The sequence below is a fragment of the Aspergillus fischeri genome, genomic scaffold (genome assembly GCF_000149645.3).
Source record: "Aspergillus fischeri NRRL 181 1099437636266 genomic scaffold, whole genome shotgun sequence".
In the NCBI taxonomy this organism is placed as follows: domain Eukaryota; kingdom Fungi; phylum Ascomycota; class Eurotiomycetes; order Eurotiales; family Aspergillaceae; genus Aspergillus; species Aspergillus fischeri.
This window is the reverse complement of record NW_001509760.1, coordinates 54,041-71,684: the sequence shown is the minus strand read 5'-3', so window position 1 is coordinate 71,684 and position 17,644 is coordinate 54,041. Positions and strand designations below refer to the sequence as shown.

Below are 17,644 nucleotides of genomic sequence, written 5' to 3'. Positions count from 1 at the left end.
GCCAGAGACCCAAAGGCGCCGGAGCCCTGAATAGGATATCTGATATCACGGGTGAGACGCCCCAGCACGCGACCATCGTATGCTTCTGTTCTGATTGTGTGGCCTACTGATGCTCCCGGTTGTGATACGTGATAATCCGGCAACGGAACGGGCTTGAAGCGGATGTGAGCGTGCTCTTCAAGATACCGCACCATTTCCGGCCCTGACTTTAGAAAGGCTACTATCCGGGATGCCTCGTGCGGCTGAATGACCCGCATGACATGACACAGATATTACTCATTTTGTCCTCGCAAGTCCCCGACGCCGATGGCCGGTTGGTACTTGTTGTTTGGGATCCAAGCACGCCCCCTAAGAATGCTGTAATACCTTCAAGGTACCGGGTCTTTTCTACCGTCAGGACATGAAGTCCATGTTTGACAGCAACAAGCGCCGCAGTCAGCCCCGAGCAGCCCGACCCACCGACGACCACGTCGTAGACAAGATCGAACTTGTTCCCTATCTTAGCGACACGGATAGTGCTGGCATTGGTAGAGATAGGTGTGCTAGCAGTACCTAGAGTGGTGACGGTAGAATGGGAGAGGCACTGGGGCCACTGCAATGAGTTCTCCCCTCGTCTGGCGCCTATCAACGGGTAAACGCCTCTTGCCGCTAGTTGACGGTTGTCGCCGAATCAAAGGAGAGAAGGCGCCCACTGGATATGATGCAGGTAGTGAAAGAAATAGCAACGTGAGGCTGGCCATGCACTGCATATGATGAAGAGGATGTGTATATGAACCGGAGCGTCTCCGGAACATCTCTGGCGGGAACCACTCAATTGGGCCGCCACAGCCAGCTATTACTCGGACTAGTGCCGACTACGATAGAAGGATCCAAGGGCCGTCAAGTCCAACGCAGATCTTGCGTTCAAAAGGTTTCTCCTCTCTCTTACGCTTTCCAACCATATATAACCCCCTCACGAAGAACAGGACCATTGGATTAGCGTGTACTCTGTATCTCGTTTCTTCCCCTCTTCTGCACGACGTCTCCCCGTCAGCTTGAAAACAAGGTGGCCCTAGTGACCGGTGCCTCGTCGGGCATCGGTAGGGCTGTCGCATTGTCTTTAGCCAAAGAAGGATCCCACGTCATTTGCGCAGACCTCCAGCCAGAGGCGAACCCCCGCGGGTTCGACGCTCGGCTAGAGACAAGTACTACAGATCTGATTCTGGAAGGTGGGCGGAGGTCAATCTTCGTGCGCGTCGACATTTCGGATTCAAAGCAGGTAGAAAATGCATTCAGCACCGTCATTAAGGTCTAGCATCCCTCCCTGTGCGCCCACTTGTGGTCGTCATCCCCAATTGCTCTGACATAGACTGCGTCGCAGGAATTCGGACGTCTAGATATCCTCGTCAACTGTGCCGGGTACTGGGCACCATTCCGACAGTTCGCCGAGGAGGATGACGAGCTTTGGTCGAAGATGTTGGCGGTCAACTCCGCTGGTACGGGTAAGATGTGTCGTCTCGCTATCCGCCAGTTCCTCAAGCAGGGGGTCGACCCTTCCTGGGGAAGTCGTGGCCGGATCGTCAACATCTCGTCCGCCGCTGGCGTGATCGCCTTCGCTGGGGAGGTTGCGTACTCCATCACCAAGGCGTCCGTCAACCATCTGACTCGTACGGCCGCTCTGGACCATGCCAAAGATTCGATCAATGTCAACTGTGTCGCTCCTGGCACGGTGGCGACCGGCATGGCGCGCGGGAATTTTGAAGACGAGGATATCCTTGCATTGATGAAACGAGCCACCCCCTGGCCACGTCTGGGCAACACACAGGATATAGCCGCCGCTGTGTTATTCTTTTGCCTCCCGTCTTCGCAGTGGACGACTGGCCAGGTCCTTGCCGTCGATGGAGGAATGACTCTGGGTGTCCCCGCCACTTGAGTCGCCTTGGTTCTGACGTTGTGACATTTCAGGCTGTATTCAAAGTTATCACAGACCAGCGGATTGGCCAATCACTATACATTGACGGAGGGCTTTGCTGGGATACCTCCGTCTGAGGTTGCTCAATAGCTATTTTGCCCTTTTTCCGATTTAGTCCTATATAATACAACTACGATGCCGCCGTGTGTGATTAACTACCCTAACTAAGTCCCTTTTGACGACGCTGGGGAAATTTTCGTCAGCATCGTCTGTCTCGAAGAAGGCTATCTGCGTACCGCTCGGGTCACGATGAGCATTGATCTGCCTGGTGTAAAATTGACGGAGCCATAATAATAGAATTCATGCGAGGTTCGGCCGAAGGGTTAAATAGTTGCCCTCCCCATACGTGGCCATGATGAATAAGGGCGAGCTCGTCCGCGGCGAATCGATCCAGCCATGAGAAGATAATCCCGCTAGACCGTATTTTGGAAAATATCTAATCTTTTGTTTGTTGGAAGTATGTTGCTTGCGTGAGCGTTTGTCAAGAACGGAGACGCCGGCATTGCTTAGATATAGGAGTTAGAATGGAGCAGTGGTGATATAGAGGCTTCACAAAAGAGGAAACAGACGAGATTCGGTTTTTTGTGAGAGTGCAGGCCAGAGGTTGTGCATGCGTTACAATCGAGGTATATAGGAACTAGGTACCAACATCAACACTCCTTAAGATGTTGTATATCAAACTCGAGCAAATCTTGTTAAATCGTATACTACTCTTCAATATCACACACACAGATTCCATAGCCTCCACTCATTCACTCGTACCAAATAGTGAACAAATCTGTGCTTTATCTGCACTGTTCCTTTCGTTGCACACATTTCTCTACGAATGGAAACTATTTCAGGAACTCGGAAGGGACATCCGGTCCTTGGAGCTATTAGTTCCTGAGGGACGAATATCGACGGCGCGCCAAAGAAGGGGGAGACTCACCCCAAACATGCAAATTTCCCGGGCGAGCAAGAGACCGTTGCAGGGGATGTTGACTGTTGACGAGGTCCCCATCGACATAATGCTCCACGATGAAACCCGACGTGTCAAACCTAGTATTCACTTAGGAACGACCAATAACCTGAGTAGACCGGGACCGGAGATATCTGAGAATCTTACCAGTAGTCAAAAATCTGACTGCCCATTATATGGCGCCCGACGCCCCAGCAGTTCTTGTACCCTTTCTTCCTCAGCCAATCATGCCCGAGATTTTGGATATCGAAGTCGTGTGTCTCATAGGAGGAATGGTGTACATGGGCTTCGGGACCTTCGAAGAAGAAAAAGCAGTGATGATCGACAAGTGTGTCTCCCCGATCCAAGTGTAGGAAGGTAGTGATATCTCTTCCCGCATCGTCGTGCACGATCTAGACCCGCGACAACATATTGTATTAGTATGCAATAGCCCTGTGGCACGTGCGACCAAGGCCACTCACGTCGCTTGGGGCGAAGTTGAACCTGCGCGTGTAGAACTCATAGGTTTTGGCGAAGTTCGTTACGCACATGCCAAAATGCCCGAGCTTATGAACCGGGGCAGGCGCTATGTATAACCGGTCAGCTCGGGAATCGAGCGAGGGAAGACTCCGTGAATCGGAAAACTCACACGGTTGGAAGCGCTGGGTCAAGTTTGCCGGTCGATTCTTGATGTTTGGCTATGCTCAATGTCCAGTCAGACGCATTGAACGCTTGCAGTTAGATGGCCAATTGGCAACACTCACGAGGTTATATGACAGTTGAGGTAGAGCTGTAACGGTCTGCTTTTTGCCTTGCCCATACACTAGGTGGAACAGGAACCCATCGGCCGGGTCTCTGAAGGTAACGCATAGTCCACCTCCAGGAGCATCTGTCAGCTCATAGATCTCCGTCGCCCCAGGAAGGGATTCTGCAGCGTACTCGAGGTCATCCTTGGATTCGACCTCGAAAGCGGCGCCCCCGAACTGGTTCTCAGGACCCTCCCGTGCACAGTAGATGAACGGGTCAGGCCCAGTACCACCGTAATAGACAGTCTTCCGGTCTCGTTTTACTTCGTGGAAGCCGAAGTCGATCAGAAAATCGTGTGCGGCGTTGAGATCCTGGTGCGTGTAGTAGACGTGTGCAATACGGACCAGATTGATCTTCCGGCCCTCTTGGCCCGCGCTGGCGACTAGCATATTGAGAGAATGGGCAAAGCCTGTCCTAACTGAGAGGAGGAAACAGTGAAACTACGCGACCAGGATTCAGTATCTTATCCTCGTCTCTCAGGGACCCGCAGACGGACACGGTGATGAACGACGGATGATTAAAGACCACAGACATCTGATCGTCACGACGACCTTATGCCACTTTGCATACTGGCAGGTATAACCTTGAGGGAGTTCTTCCGAGCTGGTCCTGGACTCAATCTGCCCGGTCATCGCATGATTCCCACATTCGGGGTATCTTCGCACGATTTCCACGTCTCCCTACGGGATGGATCATGCAACAGCTTACATTGCGGCAACGAAGATCAGAATGAAAACTAAAAACAATTAATGGCAAAATAGACTAAATAGCAAGATCATTTCAAAAGTAACAACCTCAGCGAAAAGGCAAGAGCCGAATAAAGCTAGGTGATCCAGCAAGGCAGGTTACACAACATAATCAACGAGACAAACATCCGACCAAGACGACGAGAAGGAGTTGGAACTCGGTCATGCTTCCCTCTCGCAGCCGCTGGTCGAAGTTGAGATACTTAACTGTCACAGTGCTCACGGACATTAAAAGGCCACATTGTGCGAGTTTCTCGGTCCTCCGATCGCGACCGCGGCCCAGCTCCAACATCCGCCGCTCACTATCCACGATGGCTCCGTCCATGCTTCCCAATGGCTCAGTATCAAGCGGGCCGCATGTGGCCCGCAAGGATAGCGGAGAGGGAGATGGGGTTACAGATACCGAGTTTTTGATTGTCGGCGCAGGTCCAGCGGGAGCGTCCCTAGCATGTTTCCTTGCAGCATACAGTGCGTCGGCTTCGGGACACTCATCAGTCGTGGAGACGTGCATGCTAATGAACAAACCTCAGACCTGAAGGGTCTGATGATCAGTACCGCCCCGGGGACAGCGAACTCCCCCCGAGCCCACATTACGAACATGGCCGCATTAGGTATGAAGAGCCCCCAATTAAGCCACTAGTGCCTCGCTATTGGGGTTTGTATAACGGTTTTGCGCAGAGTGCCTCCGAGATATTGGCCTCGATAGAGAGCTAGAGCGCATCGCCACCAAGAATGAGCACATGGTCCATACTCGATGGTGTCACAGCATGGCAGGAGTCGAATATGCGCGCATCCACTCCTGGGGCCATGATCCGAGACGGAAGGTGAGACCTGACAATCTTCCAGATCCCCGTCAGGCGAGGCCATGCTGATCGTGACGTCCCCAGGGAGATTACGAGACTGCAAGCCCTTGCTCGCCTGTTGACCTCCCCCAGACTCACCTCGAGCCCGTCCTAGTGCGACATGCTACCCTCAAGGGGTGGACCATGCGGTTTAATACCACCCTAGAATCTTTTACCCGAGACGCCGACACGGGGCTATATATCGCAAATATTCACGATGGTGTTTCTGGGGCTAGATACAGAGTGCGTACGCCGTACATCTTTGGAGCCGATGGCGCCAGAAGCCAGGTGGTGAAGCAGGTCGAGCTGCCGTTGTCCGTCAAACCCAGCCAGGGACTTGCTATCAATGTCCTTGTGAAGGCCGATCTATCCCACCTAATGGGAAGCCGCCCAGGGAATTTGCATTGGATATTGCAGCCTGACGAGGAGCATCCAGAATTCGGATGGATGGGTATCGTCCGCATGGTAAAGGCATGGGATGAGTGGATGTTCATCCTCTTCCCAACCCGTGGCTGTGACCATGACATCCAGCCGTCTCTCGAGGAGTACAGACAGCGCGTTCAAGAGTTCATTGGGGACAACACCCCGGCCGAGATACTCAGCGTTTCAAAGTGGTACATCAATGAAATCGTAGCAGAACGGTATTCCGATGGCAATGTGTAAGTGATACATCTTCCAAGCCCAGATTTGGCGCGCTTTTTCCTCATTCTAATAACAGCCTGGTTTGACCGTGTAGCTTCTGCCTCGGTGATGCAGTCCACCGTCATCCGCCCATGAACGGCCTCGGCTCGAACACATGCATCCAAGACGCCTTCAACTTGGCCTGGAAGGTCGCCTACGTTCATGGTGGCCTCGCCGGTCGGTCCATCCTCGATACATACAGTATCGAGAGGCAACCTGTTGGTAGATCTATTATCACACGGGCCAATCAGGCATTCCGTGACCACTTCGCCATCTGGGATGCGATAGGGGCTCTTCCTCCGCACGTCGAGGAAAGGAGGGCCGTTCTACAAGAGCTACAGAGCACGGGGGAGGAAGGGACCAAGCGCCGCGCTGCTTTCAGGGAAGCAATCTCACGCACAGCACACGAGTTTCATGGCCTCGGTGTGGAAATGAACCAGCTTTATACAGGACCAGGTATTCACTTGGCCGATGAGAAGGAAACCTACAAGCCCAAAGGGAGGAGGGCCGAGGACGATGTGCTTTACTACGAGCCCAGCACATACCCCGGCTGCCGACTGCCGCATGTGTGGCTGAACACAGCCGTTCCTGGAAGGCAAATCTCAACCATTGACCTTGCTGGAGGTGGGGCATTCACGCTGTTTACCGGCCCGGGGGGTGATGCATGGAAGGCTGCCGCAGGCAGACTCGCCAAACAGCTTGCCGTTCCTCTAAATGCTCATTCTATTGGATTCCGGCAAGATTGGGAAGATGTCTATTTTGACTGGGAGCGTGTGAATGGGGTGGAGGAGGATGGAGCGGTCCTGGTACGGCCAGATCGGTTTGTCGCGTGGCGGGCTCCCCGCGTATTGGGGGATGTGGCCAGTTGCCAGTCGAAATTGAGCGAGGTTCTGCGATCCATCCTTGGGTTGGACAACCAGCTGTAGAAAGAGTCTTAGTGGCGGGTCATCCAAAGGCCCTATGGCCCAGAATGAGATGGCAAGGGCATGTGTGCGAGAAGCCAGTCTGTCCCCTTTTAGCCATCTCTCAATGTTCTTCCTTGATTGTCTTTCGAGTCTCTTGGCCCCTTGAAGCTGGGTGTATAAGTTCCAGGTCATGGACGAGGTACGCCTATGACACTGTCAGCATTCGAGATACTGAGCCCGAGATTATCATACTGTCGCCTTATGGGAATGGGGTTTTCCTACGTAGATAAGTCATATTACATTTTATAAGTCCGTCTCTCGTGTGCCAAAAAAATGCTGCTATGCCGACATCATACCTGTATGTACTGTTAAAGCCGCTTGAACCTTGCATGCACATCCAATCCCCTACGATCTCCAAGAAGCAAAAGACCGTTCCAAACTTGAAGCCAGCTTGCTCCAACCGCTCAGCTCGATTCCTGAGTAATAGAAAGAGTGCCATTCAGTTGTTATGTTTTGGATAGAAGTCCGTCAGTAGTTTCTCACCTCGCTCGCAAGTACATTGTAGATCTAAATCACATTCACAGTGTTTGCCCGTGTGACCTTATTAGTAAGGATTGAATGTCTGATGGAAGGCCCATGTCTCTCCAGTCGATATATCCACCGGCATCGGGTATTCGACCTGATCCTTCCACCTGTGGAATTAGAGACTGATGGTTGTTCTTCCAGAAAAGCAAGGGTTCGATGAGACCGTCATCTAGATGAGACATAACATCGAACGTATCGCATACAGGAACATTCAGCGGGGGCTGTATCATGTCCCCCACGGTTTCCGTGTCTCGGGGTGCCCGAGTCGTTGTCGTTCCAAAGGCAGTATCGTTTCCACGGTCACATGCAACCTCGTTTAACGTGCTTGGCGGCGACTGAAAATGAGATATCTCCGCAGCTGGATTGTCATTGCGTCTCTGCGCATCATGGGATAAACGTCGCTCACCTGTGTGTTGCAAGCAATTAGCAAGGGGGGCTGTGGATCAGGGAAAAGGTCGGAAAGCCAGAAGACGAGGGGTGCCTACCATCTACGCAACCATTTAATTCATCGTTTGGGGCTTGAGGATACGAGTGGTTATTACTTGCGCCTGATGGCAACATAAATGCTTGTTTGTCGTAGCCGGCAAGGTTGTTCTCTGGATTGTTGTCTCTGGCAGAGGCCTGGCTAGACTCCAGCTGCGCTTCGAGGGCCTCGAGGTTCTGTTGCATCGCAGTCTGGATGTTCCAGAATGACACGCACTTTTTGTACGTAAGGTGCAGTACTTCAAAGCGGGATTGTATGAGTCTTGCATTTGCGTCGTCTGTTCGAGACAATCCGCGGTGTACTAATTGAATGGCAGCCGCAAGCCAGATAGTGCTGGACAGAAACGGATTGATGTGTTGGATGTGGTCTTCGCAGCTTCGAACAACAATATTGAGAATGTTATTGGCGGCGTCAAAATACTGTCGCATAGGAAAACTATCCATGTCGATATTCTCTCCTTGAGCTCTATTGGAGTTCTTCCCGAAGCTGGCGTCCTGAGTCTGCCGCGCAAAGATAGCATATCGATAGATCATTAGCCGGGCAAGCTGTTGCATCACGTATATGTTATATATTGAGCAGTGAAGTTGCCGGGCGGACGTGATCTGGCCATTCTCTCTCCCCTCAAAACCCAGAGGCTGGTTCCGAAAGCGTAGATGCTCCGGTAGGGCCAATGCCAGGCAGTGGACGAGATTGCCTAGGGCTTCGAGGTTCTGACGTGCCTGCGCGTGGCTGTTGCTGTCCCTTGGAGGATCTCTGTGCCCTCTGGCAGCCTTGTAGACACCCCGAGGGCTGGATATTTGCTGTGCGTCCTTCATAAGTGAATTGATAACAATATACCATGCTTTAGCTGATTGAAGGCCGGATTCCTGAAGCGTCTTCCACCGGCATAGCGGTTCTTTCAAGAAGAAGCAGCTGCCATGAGGCCGATTTTGGAACCAATATATGTCATCAACGGGTAGCAATGTTTCAATCTGGCCCCATTCAATGGCCGTCGGGGTCCGTCGGATAGTTGTGGCGAACACATCCATTTCCCAGACTGCCCACCATGCCCGACGTTTCTCTTCATCCTTGCACCACTGGGCTGCATCCACCTCGACGTCCCCATCCATGGTTTCCGTATCTACTAGGTGCAGGTTCATCTCGTATGCGAGCCGCACACAGGTGCCCAGTGATCTCCATGACTTGCCGCGAACGCCCTCGGTCAATTGACAGTGGGAGAGCACAATGAATGCTTGCAGAATACATAAAGGTGGCTCCTCATCCCCGCATTCATGCAAAGCCTCCGTAGCGAAACTTAGGGCGAGATTTACATAATGGGCAGACAAGTTACTCTTGGCCCTTTTGTTTGCTCCTTCATCCAACGTGGTAAATTTGGCTGTGTATCCCATCATGGCCGCCAGGAGGGCCTTTGCCTGCGTGGCTGTGGTAATAGTATTGAGCTTCTGGCTAAATGTGGGCTCGTGAAAGAGGTTAATTGCGACCATGTTGTCGAAGTATGTTTTGATCCTGTAGGAAATTACGCAGTGAGACCTAAGTTGGAGTATTTAACGCGGACAAAGTGGACGCAATAGACCAGCTTACATTGTTTGCAAAGACTGATCGGTCAGGCCAAGTGCGGTTACAGCTCTTGTGAGAAGTGCAGGTTGCTGCTGAGCTGGAGCAGGCTCGGCATTCGGACTTTGAGTATCCTGGTCGGGGGACGACGGCTCATGACATGGGTGGAGAATAAAGGATAGATTGTGTATATTCAACTGCGGGTCGCGTTGTAGCGCCGTCGATTTGTCTGGCTCAAGGGAGACCGAGCTGGAGTCCCTGTTGGGAGGGGACAGAGGTTCCTTGTCGCCATAATCTTGCGGCACGTATGGATCCTCTCCTGCTGCCTCCAGATCGTCTTCGGTGTCTCTTCCAGCATCAGCTCTGCTTCCTCGCCGCCGTTTCCTACCGCGGCTCATGGACCCTGTGCGCCTATAGGTTACTCATAGTCGACCGTGTCTTCCTTGGGGTGGGGGTACCAATCTTGGGGCCCGGCTTTAGAGGGCCTGAGGGATAATTACACACTTGTGACGTCTTTTCGCAGACCAAGCACTTAGGTCGTTGACGATCACTAGACACCCGTCCGAGTGAGCCGCGGGCCACAATCAAGACCAGAAAAATTATGCCCGGGAAGAGTAAAAGCCCAGAGGAAGAGAGAGCGCGTTCCAATGTACGTACCACTTCACTTTGCGTCTGCAGGATATCCCGGTTAGCGATTCCGGCCTCAAGGTGATGCGAACTGGATGTGTATGCATACCTCCGACACGAATGACAAGCAATGTCAGACCTTTTTGTTGGTTCCCACGACATGCCTTGACTCGATAACCACATATCTGCGTTCTCAACGGAAAGGCTCCCCTGGCGGATAAAAAGGAGGTCCTGGCAGGGTGTCCGCGTTTAAGATAACCAGGAGGTGAAACCGAAGCAGTTCTATTACTATGGTCCTCATTTGCCTCTGCTTGAACTTTAATCTTCAAGTGTGATTCTCTTTCCTCGCTTGTCCTGACTCGCCCCCCAGGTATTAACTGCGGGGAAGGCGGCGATCCGAGGGGATTAAGTCGGGGTTATTATGGAGACCGGGGCAATTGTGCATCTCTCGGGCCAACGGGGCAATTCTCAGCAGCGTTCCAGTACCCTAATTCCTCCTTACACATGCGCGCCGGCTCCTGTATCTAGGAACTAGCCAATCGACGTACCTAAATGCGAGGTGATGACTACATTGGGACATCTGTTGTCGCTGTGTGCTCATGTGCCAGTGCTTGCCAAGAAACAAGGAAGGGAAGGGGGCATTGAGTGCCTTTGAGACTGTCCATAGAACAATATATACGACAGGAGAGATCGACTAGATTCGACGACAAATTCCGTCTCTAGCTAGTTCTCGTATCGAACCTTATTTATCAAGGTTCCTAGACCCTCTATTTCCACACGCATATCATCGCCATCCTGTAGTACTACCTTCGGATCCTGCATCGCCCCTATTCCAGGGCCCGTTCCGGTGAGAATAACCGTTCCTCGCTCAAGTGTGGTTCCCTGGGATAAGAACGCGATAGTCTCGGCGATATCGAAAATCATTTCCCTGTGCGCACCCGGTTTAGTCAGTGAAAGGAGAGACGATAGGGCCGTGGCAAAACTACTCACCCTGTATTCGAGTCCTGTACTACACCAGAATTTAGCACCGCTTTGATTCGGAGCTTATGAGGGTCAGCCACGGCGGCCGGAGACACCAAGGCAGGTCCAAGAGGGCAAGAGCCGTCCAGCCCTACGGCCGATTATCAATCCCATTCTCATATGGCAGCGCTATAGTATCTGCGACTCACCTTTTGAGAAGCACCACTGGCTGTTCTTGAATTGCTGAGCGCGAGCGCTGACATCGTTGCTGCAGGTGTATCCCAAGACGTAGTCCATAGCTTCCGACTTAGGAATGTCCCGCCCGGTCTTGGACAAGACGACTGCGAGCTCCGCCTCATAATCACTGGTTCCGTCCTGTGCAATCTTCGGAATATTGATGACTGCGGGAAATGGTCCAGTGATGGCAGTGCGAGGCTTGATAAAGAGGACTGGCACATCCGGGATGGGCATGTTGGCCTCCCTAGCGTGATCGCGATAGTTGAGCCCCAGACAACGAACAATAGGTATCTCCTCCATGCTAATGGGGGACAGGAGCTATTCGGCCAGGAAACGTACATTAGCATTCTATAGATTATACTCCTCAATAGGACCAGGGTCTTTCCCAAGAGAATCGACAAGACAAACCCGTTTGATGGTCAACACGGTATCGGTCACAACGCCGTCGTAAATTGACCCTCTCACCAGCTGCACTTTGACCTGTTCTCCCTGGAACACGGCTAAACCAACATCTGGCCATTGCCGGCAATCAACCTGGCCCAAGTAAATATGATTATCTTCTTTGGCAACAAACCGAACCAGGTGTGTCCAGTTGGGAGCCATGGTGTCTTGCTCTAGGACGGGCCAAGGGATGGAAAGAAAGAAGACATCGACTGTGCTCCGGCCAATCTGAAAAGCCTAAGGGACTGGGTATCTATACTTCCATGCTGTCCTTACTCTAGCTAATGGTCGTTGCGATAGCCCGGTATCGGTTGAGAATCACCATCACACCTAACCCCTCTCTCCAAAGCAAAAAAGAAGGTAATGGGGGTTCGGGATAATTTCGGTACAATTAATCGGAATTGGGCTAAATAAGGGGCCCGCCTGCTAGGCATTGGAATAACCAGAATTGACATGGTCCATGAGATTTTTGTCCCCTACACCGGTGTTATAGTCGTATTCCAGCCTTGCACCAGTTTTGGATCTGGTATTGGGAACATATTCTGACGAATGGAAAATTGTGGACCATGCGGGATCAAGTTATCGAACGTTGCCTGAATTTGCTGGAACAACCTGAGGGTTCTCGTTATCACTATTCGATAGTTGCCAGCCAGCATGAGGTTCTGCACATATAGTATAACAAGATACGCATCATCGGGTATTTGAGACCTAGCCCAGATTAAGGCGAAAACTATTACGAACGGCACGGAAGATGCAAGACACTCTGTAGACTTCCAAGGAACTTTGACATACTGAATATTTGGCAGTACCCGACGGGGTGAGCTTCAATGAACATGATGTTATGGCCTTCCCATACATACAAGAACGAATAGCCATATGGAGTCTGATGAGTCCGAAATAACCGCGGTATGCAAGGACCTTGCTACTTCCGTACGACCCAGCATATCTGGGGAACGGCTGACGTCGCTCCGTTTGAGACAACCGCCGTAGAACCGGGTGTCTGTAGAAAGGGCCGCGTTCGGGAATTGGAGGTACCTCTATGAGTATCTCCTTTCCAGCCCATACGAAAAAAAAAAAAAAAAAAAAAAAAAAAAAGGACGTCTGATTTGACAACCTCGCTAAAAGGGATTTAAGCTTCGGTATGTGCTCTTATGGTACCCGAAGTGGACATATTGTAGTCAAGATATCACCAATTACATTGCTCAACGATTGAAATCGAAAGGTGTTTGTCAGATATTGAGAAGAAAGACAAAGCTAGAGGTACTCGCCGATCTAGAGAACCCTGGTAACTCAGAAGGATTCGATTCCATCCTTCCCATCCACAGAGCGTCTCCAGTTGAGCAGCATGGAATTCTTGTGACCATGAGAATGGTGATGAGAAAGTAGATCAGGAAAATATTTTACTTGGAGATAGATCCATTAGATCATATAACCAGGTAGGATCCGTCTGCATTGCTGCGTTGTGTATATGTCCAGCAGCAGGGGAAAGGTTCCAGTAAGCGCCGTCTTCTGCCGCAGGGCTGATAGCCCCAACTTGGCTTTGATACGAGCACTCCTCCCCTAGCGTAGGCATACTTAAGTGATTGGAGGTGTCTGGGAACGAGGGACCATGTCTTACGGGAGTTGCCGTGTCGGTCCTTATTAGCCCGCTCAACATGGACACGGAACCCTTTCCGACGGAGAAGCCTTCCGCAGTCATGGCGCCGTGGCCAAGTTGCAACAGTCGGTGCTCCAGCGTATCCAGGTTTTCGAGCATTCTTCTTGGTGTCTGCCAAAATGCAGCATACTTCTCACACGTCGCACGCAAGCAATCCACTTTTGACTGTATCAGTTCCGCATCGATATTATTTCCATATACCTTTCGAACAATCTGTAATGCTGCAGCTAGCCATACCGTACTCGCCAGGAAAGGGTTTACATATTTGACATGGCTCTCGGGGCAGCGTGTGACAATAGCTAGGATATTGTCAGCGGCCTCCAGGCAATTTCTCCAGCCTTGGGCATTCGCCGGTATAATTGGGGCAGCAATTGCGGAAGGCATGCAACCGCTTGTGGTTCCTTGATTACCTGCAAATAAAGTGCCAGATACGATCTCTCCAAATGCATAGGAGTGATAAATCATAAATCTGGCGAGCTGGGTAGACAAAAGAATATTGAATACAGCGCTGTGCAGCTTGCGGGCCTCACGATGAGTGAGCCGGGGATTTTCTGTGTTGGTGAAGTCAAGTGCCTCTTGCCGATACGCAAGGGACTCCGGTATGGCCTTGGACACTTCGACCAGCGCTTGCTCAAGTGCAATGAGCTTCGTTGTAGCCTCTTCCCCTTTCGCCTTAGAGAACGAGCTCCGGAAATAATGTAGCAGTTGGTCCAGGTTGTCAAGCGGGCACACATCAAGAAGGATCCCCTGCAAATTGCCTCGTAAAAGAACCTGCGCATTGCGCATGATGGAGTTGATGACTATGAGCCAGGCGAAAGCACACTCATTTTTGCAGTTCACGAGCGCCCGCACTCGTTCACCGGGGTCAGTATCCAAGAAGCAGCTGGCATGGAACTCATTATTGAACCAGAATTCATCAGAAACAGGCAGCTGAGTATCGATCATGCTAGAGTCTATAGCAGTGGGACATCTCCGAATCGTACTGGCAAAGATATCCATGTCCCAGATAGCCCACCAACAGCGCCGCTTCTCCTCCGCCGCCGACCATGAGGAGGACCGTGACCCGTCTGGGATTGGGGTTGATCGAGATTCGTAATCCACTAAATGTAAATGCAACTCATATGCAACACGAACGCAAGATCCCAAAAGCCGCCATGCGCGACCCTGGACGCCTTTTGTTAATTCATAAAAACTACTCAGAGCCATCGCCTGAAGTAGACATAACGAAGGCTCTTCGTCAGGATTTCCCAGGCTGCGTTGTATAAGATCTAGTGCATTCTCACGGAACCGAGTGTGATCGAAAACGCGAGGCTGCAGGGAGTTTAAGGAGTCATTGTTGATTGGCACGGACTGAAAACGTGCAGAAAAGGAGAACATGGCCGCGAACAATGCCTTTACATGTGTGAGGTTCTCGACTTTCTGCAACTTTGTCCCAAATGACGGTCGATGAAAGAGCGAATACGTCGACATGTTATCGAAGTAGGAATCTACTCTAGTGCTTTGATTAGATTTCTCCACGGGGCAGCGCCTGTTGGGTATACGTACAATAGTTGAAACGTAGACAAAGACAGTCCAAAGTCGAGGCAGATCTCGAGAAGAAAGCTTTGCATGTCCACAACCTTGAGAAAATTACTGCCTGAGTTATGGTCAAGGCTCGGCAACGGAGGCAGTACATGCTGGTGTGTCGGATGGATAATCGATGTAAGGCTAATTGCCTTGATGAAATTCGCTCCTAAGTCGACTCCGTTCCCCGGGAGCGTTGGACTGGGATCGACAAAAGCTCCACTAGGGAGATCCCGCTGGTCGATACCGTTCTGTCTTGCGTTGAACGGGGGACTTTGGGCAATGGTTTCTCTTGCCCACTGGTAGTGGCCACCGACAGGCAATTGAGCGGACCTCTTGCGGCGCTGATTCCGGGACAGAGTCGCATCCCCTCTCGCTTCCACTCGGCGAATAGCTACCATGGCAGCGCGTGGTGTCAGCCTTCGTTCCTCTAACTCCGGACATTAGGTGAGACAAGAATTACGTTTCGGACCAGGTTTCTGCCGCGATTTCGGATAGGTGCAAGTCTCCCTGTTTTTTACACAGAGAAGACACGACGGCAATCGACGGTCACTACCTCTAGTGATTTAGCAACAACCCAGAAAGTGTCAGTCTAGACGCGGCGACTGAGACAAACCATCGGACTTTTTTCCTGTTCGTAGGTCAGCAGCTGCATCACGAATTAAAGGCGCTGTCAAGATAGTTTTGACTGCTCTAGTGTGGCATACCTGCGACACACTTCGCAGGCGAGGGACGCTTGGGAGGTTGAAGGATCGTCTTTATCCGCTCCATCGCGGTTCAAGGGATGCAGACAACGACGGGGCGAGGTCAGATGCGATGCCATCACTCAGTAGTACCAGAGGAGTTAATTTCCATCTGTATCATGCGGTGGGATACGAGACGACACAGCAGAAGAAGCCGGAGAAAAAGTAACTGGGTTTTGCGCCAGAGACCGATACAGACATCATTCCCGTGTGACAGCGGAACCGGGCAATAGCTGCACCCCGCTTTTCGGGACCGACGGACTTTAGCGGCGTTTCAAGTGACCCAAAAACTGAGACGATGGGGAAGCGCAAAGTGTCCAATTAGGATGGCCAAGCGACCAGCTATAAATAGGCTGACCAAGACGAGACGCTAAACCTAAACGGGATGGAACATAGCAAAACATGCCTAGGGTGAACTGAGCCACATACCCTAAAGATATGACATTGATCCTACTAACAGTGAACGCTGGAAGTAGGGGTCAGCATGAATAATGAATATGTTCATAATGATATTTGCTTCTGTAGACATTTTGACTTACGCATATAAATACAAATAATATTTTTTCAGTACTCTGTATTCGCGAATATTTGTAATTCTGGTCTCAGTGAGAAATCACCCTTCATCACGTGAATTATTAGACTTCTTTCCCCCAGTTGATGCTCTAAATTGTATGGCCAGTCACCAGTGCCCAGTAGACTTGGAAGTGATCATCTGTTGAGAGATATACTACCTGAATTCTTATAATAGTAGCTTGCCAGCAAATAGCAGCAGGACAAGTTCTCCCCTTTTAGAAGATATATATCTGAATGCTGGATTCCTTGCAGTTGCAACTTCTGTAAGACATAAGCCTCCAGGTTCTTCTGCTTATTGTCTTGATTAACTTTCAATGTTGTCCATCGACGGCTTGGAGGGGTATTGCTCATCAAGGGTTTCCTTAATAGTACTAATTACTTTCAGTGCTGTCGCCTGTCTGAGCTCTTTTTCTAATAAGAGTGTTTTGAACAGTAATCAGGAACAAGCGCTATGTAGGAGGTATCTTGCGCGTCTATAAGTTCATAATATTACTTTACTTCTTCATCCCTGTGTCGGAGCTTGTGCTGTTAAAAGCTGCGAGCACGCCTTTATCATCACAGAGAAAGCATTTGAGATAGTGGCTCCATGCCATTTTGGTGCCAGTTATCTTACATACAAGTATTATGGTTCGCAGTATATTAATAGCTTCAACATCCCTTGCTAATGCGGGAGAAATTATATTACCGGATAACCCTCGTCTCCTACAAATGGGTATCCGATTTCAAATAAATGCATTAAGTCCACCCCCAACATCCGAAGATCCCCCAAATCCCCAAGCTGGTAGTTCGGATCGTCAGTCATAGGGAAGTAAAGAGAGTGTAGTTCATCAGAACTTGCACCCTCCATCTGACCCGGCGGATGTATTGAATTATCCGCGACAGTCTGCATAAAGGGTAAGACAGGCTCAGACTGCGATTGCAGTACCTGGCCTTGTGTATATGTCAATGTATTCGTGCCTGAGGACCGTACTGAGCCTCCAACATTGGTGGAGTATGTCTCGTCAGAAGTACCTGGGGGGTGACACGGTTCAAAGGATGCGTTAGTGGCTGCTTCTGCGCTTCGTTGTTCTGCAGTCGCCCCGGCACGTTGCCGATCTCTGGCCCCTCGGATGTCAGATACATACTGCCGTGCCAGGTGGGCGAACTCGGCAATCAAAGAGCCTGGAAGGGCGGCTTTACTGGCAACCTCGATGCGACTGAAGTGGCCGCTGGCGATATCTAGGAGAGCCAAGCTAAGGTTCGTCTCTGGGTGCTGAGGATTATGAATTACCAGGTCGAATAGTATCATAAGAGCAGATAGCGGCATTACCGCTAGAATCCTGTTAGGGCTTGGAGTTAGAATTGATAAAAG

General features: G+C 50.9%; 8 protein-coding genes across 8 annotated transcripts, besides 2 other annotated features; 2 read left to right on the top strand and 6 right to left on the bottom strand.

Annotated features, from left to right (window-relative positions):
- Nucleotides 1-769: 769 nt before the first annotated feature.
- NFIA_047310 (SDR family NAD(P)-dependent oxidoreductase) lies at nucleotides 770-1,912 on the top strand (the record flags this gene model as incomplete). The annotated part of the gene is made up of 3 exons (XM_001257292.1): nucleotides 770-878; nucleotides 1,056-1,288; nucleotides 1,361-1,912. 3 exons carry the CDS (start codon nucleotides 770-772, stop codon nucleotides 1,910-1,912), a joined length of 894 nt encoding a protein of 297 aa, XP_001257293.1.
- Nucleotides 1,913-2,601: 689 nt separating this feature from the next.
- Nucleotides 2,602-4,084, bottom strand: NFIA_047300 (2,4,5-trihydroxytoluene oxygenase; the record flags this gene model as incomplete). The annotated part of the gene is made up of 5 exons (XM_001257291.1): nucleotides 2,602-2,642; nucleotides 2,880-2,989; nucleotides 3,057-3,301; nucleotides 3,371-3,586; nucleotides 3,653-4,084. The coding sequence occupies 5 exons, from the start codon at nucleotides 4,082-4,084 to the stop codon at nucleotides 2,602-2,604; spliced, it is 1,044 nt and encodes a 347-aa protein (XP_001257292.1).
- Nucleotides 4,085-4,752: 668 nt separating this feature from the next.
- Nucleotides 4,753-6,890, top strand: NFIA_047290 (FAD binding domain protein; the record flags this gene model as incomplete). Its single annotated transcript, XM_001257290.1, has 5 exons — nucleotides 4,753-4,909; nucleotides 4,972-5,052; nucleotides 5,120-5,265; nucleotides 5,329-5,942; nucleotides 6,020-6,890. 5 exons carry the CDS (start codon nucleotides 4,753-4,755, stop codon nucleotides 6,888-6,890), a joined length of 1,869 nt encoding a protein of 622 aa, XP_001257291.1.
- A 557-nt stretch (nucleotides 6,891-7,447) lies between these two features.
- NFIA_047280 (fungal specific transcription factor domain-containing protein) lies at nucleotides 7,448-9,890 on the bottom strand (the record flags this gene model as incomplete). The annotated part of the gene is made up of 3 exons (XM_001257289.1): nucleotides 7,448-7,860; nucleotides 7,940-9,444; nucleotides 9,520-9,890. The coding sequence occupies 3 exons, from the start codon at nucleotides 9,888-9,890 to the stop codon at nucleotides 7,448-7,450; spliced, it is 2,289 nt and encodes a 762-aa protein (XP_001257290.1).
- Nucleotides 9,891-10,842: 952 nt separating this feature from the next.
- Nucleotides 10,843-11,919, bottom strand: NFIA_047270 (fumarylacetoacetate hydrolase family protein; the record flags this gene model as incomplete). Its single annotated transcript, XM_001257288.1, has 4 exons — nucleotides 10,843-11,047; nucleotides 11,110-11,230; nucleotides 11,289-11,634; nucleotides 11,725-11,919. 4 exons carry the CDS (start codon nucleotides 11,917-11,919, stop codon nucleotides 10,843-10,845), a joined length of 867 nt encoding a protein of 288 aa, XP_001257289.1.
- A 904-nt stretch (nucleotides 11,920-12,823) lies between these two features.
- Nucleotides 12,824-12,852: a microsatellite.
- Nucleotides 12,825-12,852: a microsatellite.
- Nucleotides 12,853-13,144: 292 nt separating this feature from the next.
- Nucleotides 13,145-14,884, bottom strand: NFIA_047260 (fungal specific transcription factor domain-containing protein; the record flags this gene model as incomplete). The annotated part of the gene is made up of 1 exon (XM_001257287.1): nucleotides 13,145-14,884. One exon carries the CDS (start codon nucleotides 14,882-14,884, stop codon nucleotides 13,145-13,147), a length of 1,740 nt encoding a protein of 579 aa, XP_001257288.1.
- Nucleotides 14,885-14,901: 17 nt separating this feature from the next.
- On the bottom strand, nucleotides 14,902-15,378 carry NFIA_047250 (uncharacterized protein; the record flags this gene model as incomplete). The annotated part of the gene is made up of 1 exon (XM_001257286.1): nucleotides 14,902-15,378. One exon carries the CDS (start codon nucleotides 15,376-15,378, stop codon nucleotides 14,902-14,904), a length of 477 nt encoding a protein of 158 aa, XP_001257287.1.
- A 1,409-nt stretch (nucleotides 15,379-16,787) lies between these two features.
- On the bottom strand, nucleotides 16,788-17,599 carry NFIA_047240 (uncharacterized protein; the record flags this gene model as incomplete). The annotated part of the gene is made up of 2 exons (XM_001257285.1): nucleotides 16,788-16,901; nucleotides 16,979-17,599. The coding sequence occupies 2 exons, from the start codon at nucleotides 17,597-17,599 to the stop codon at nucleotides 16,788-16,790; spliced, it is 735 nt and encodes a 244-aa protein (XP_001257286.1).
- Between the last annotated feature and the right edge of the window lie 45 nt (nucleotides 17,600-17,644).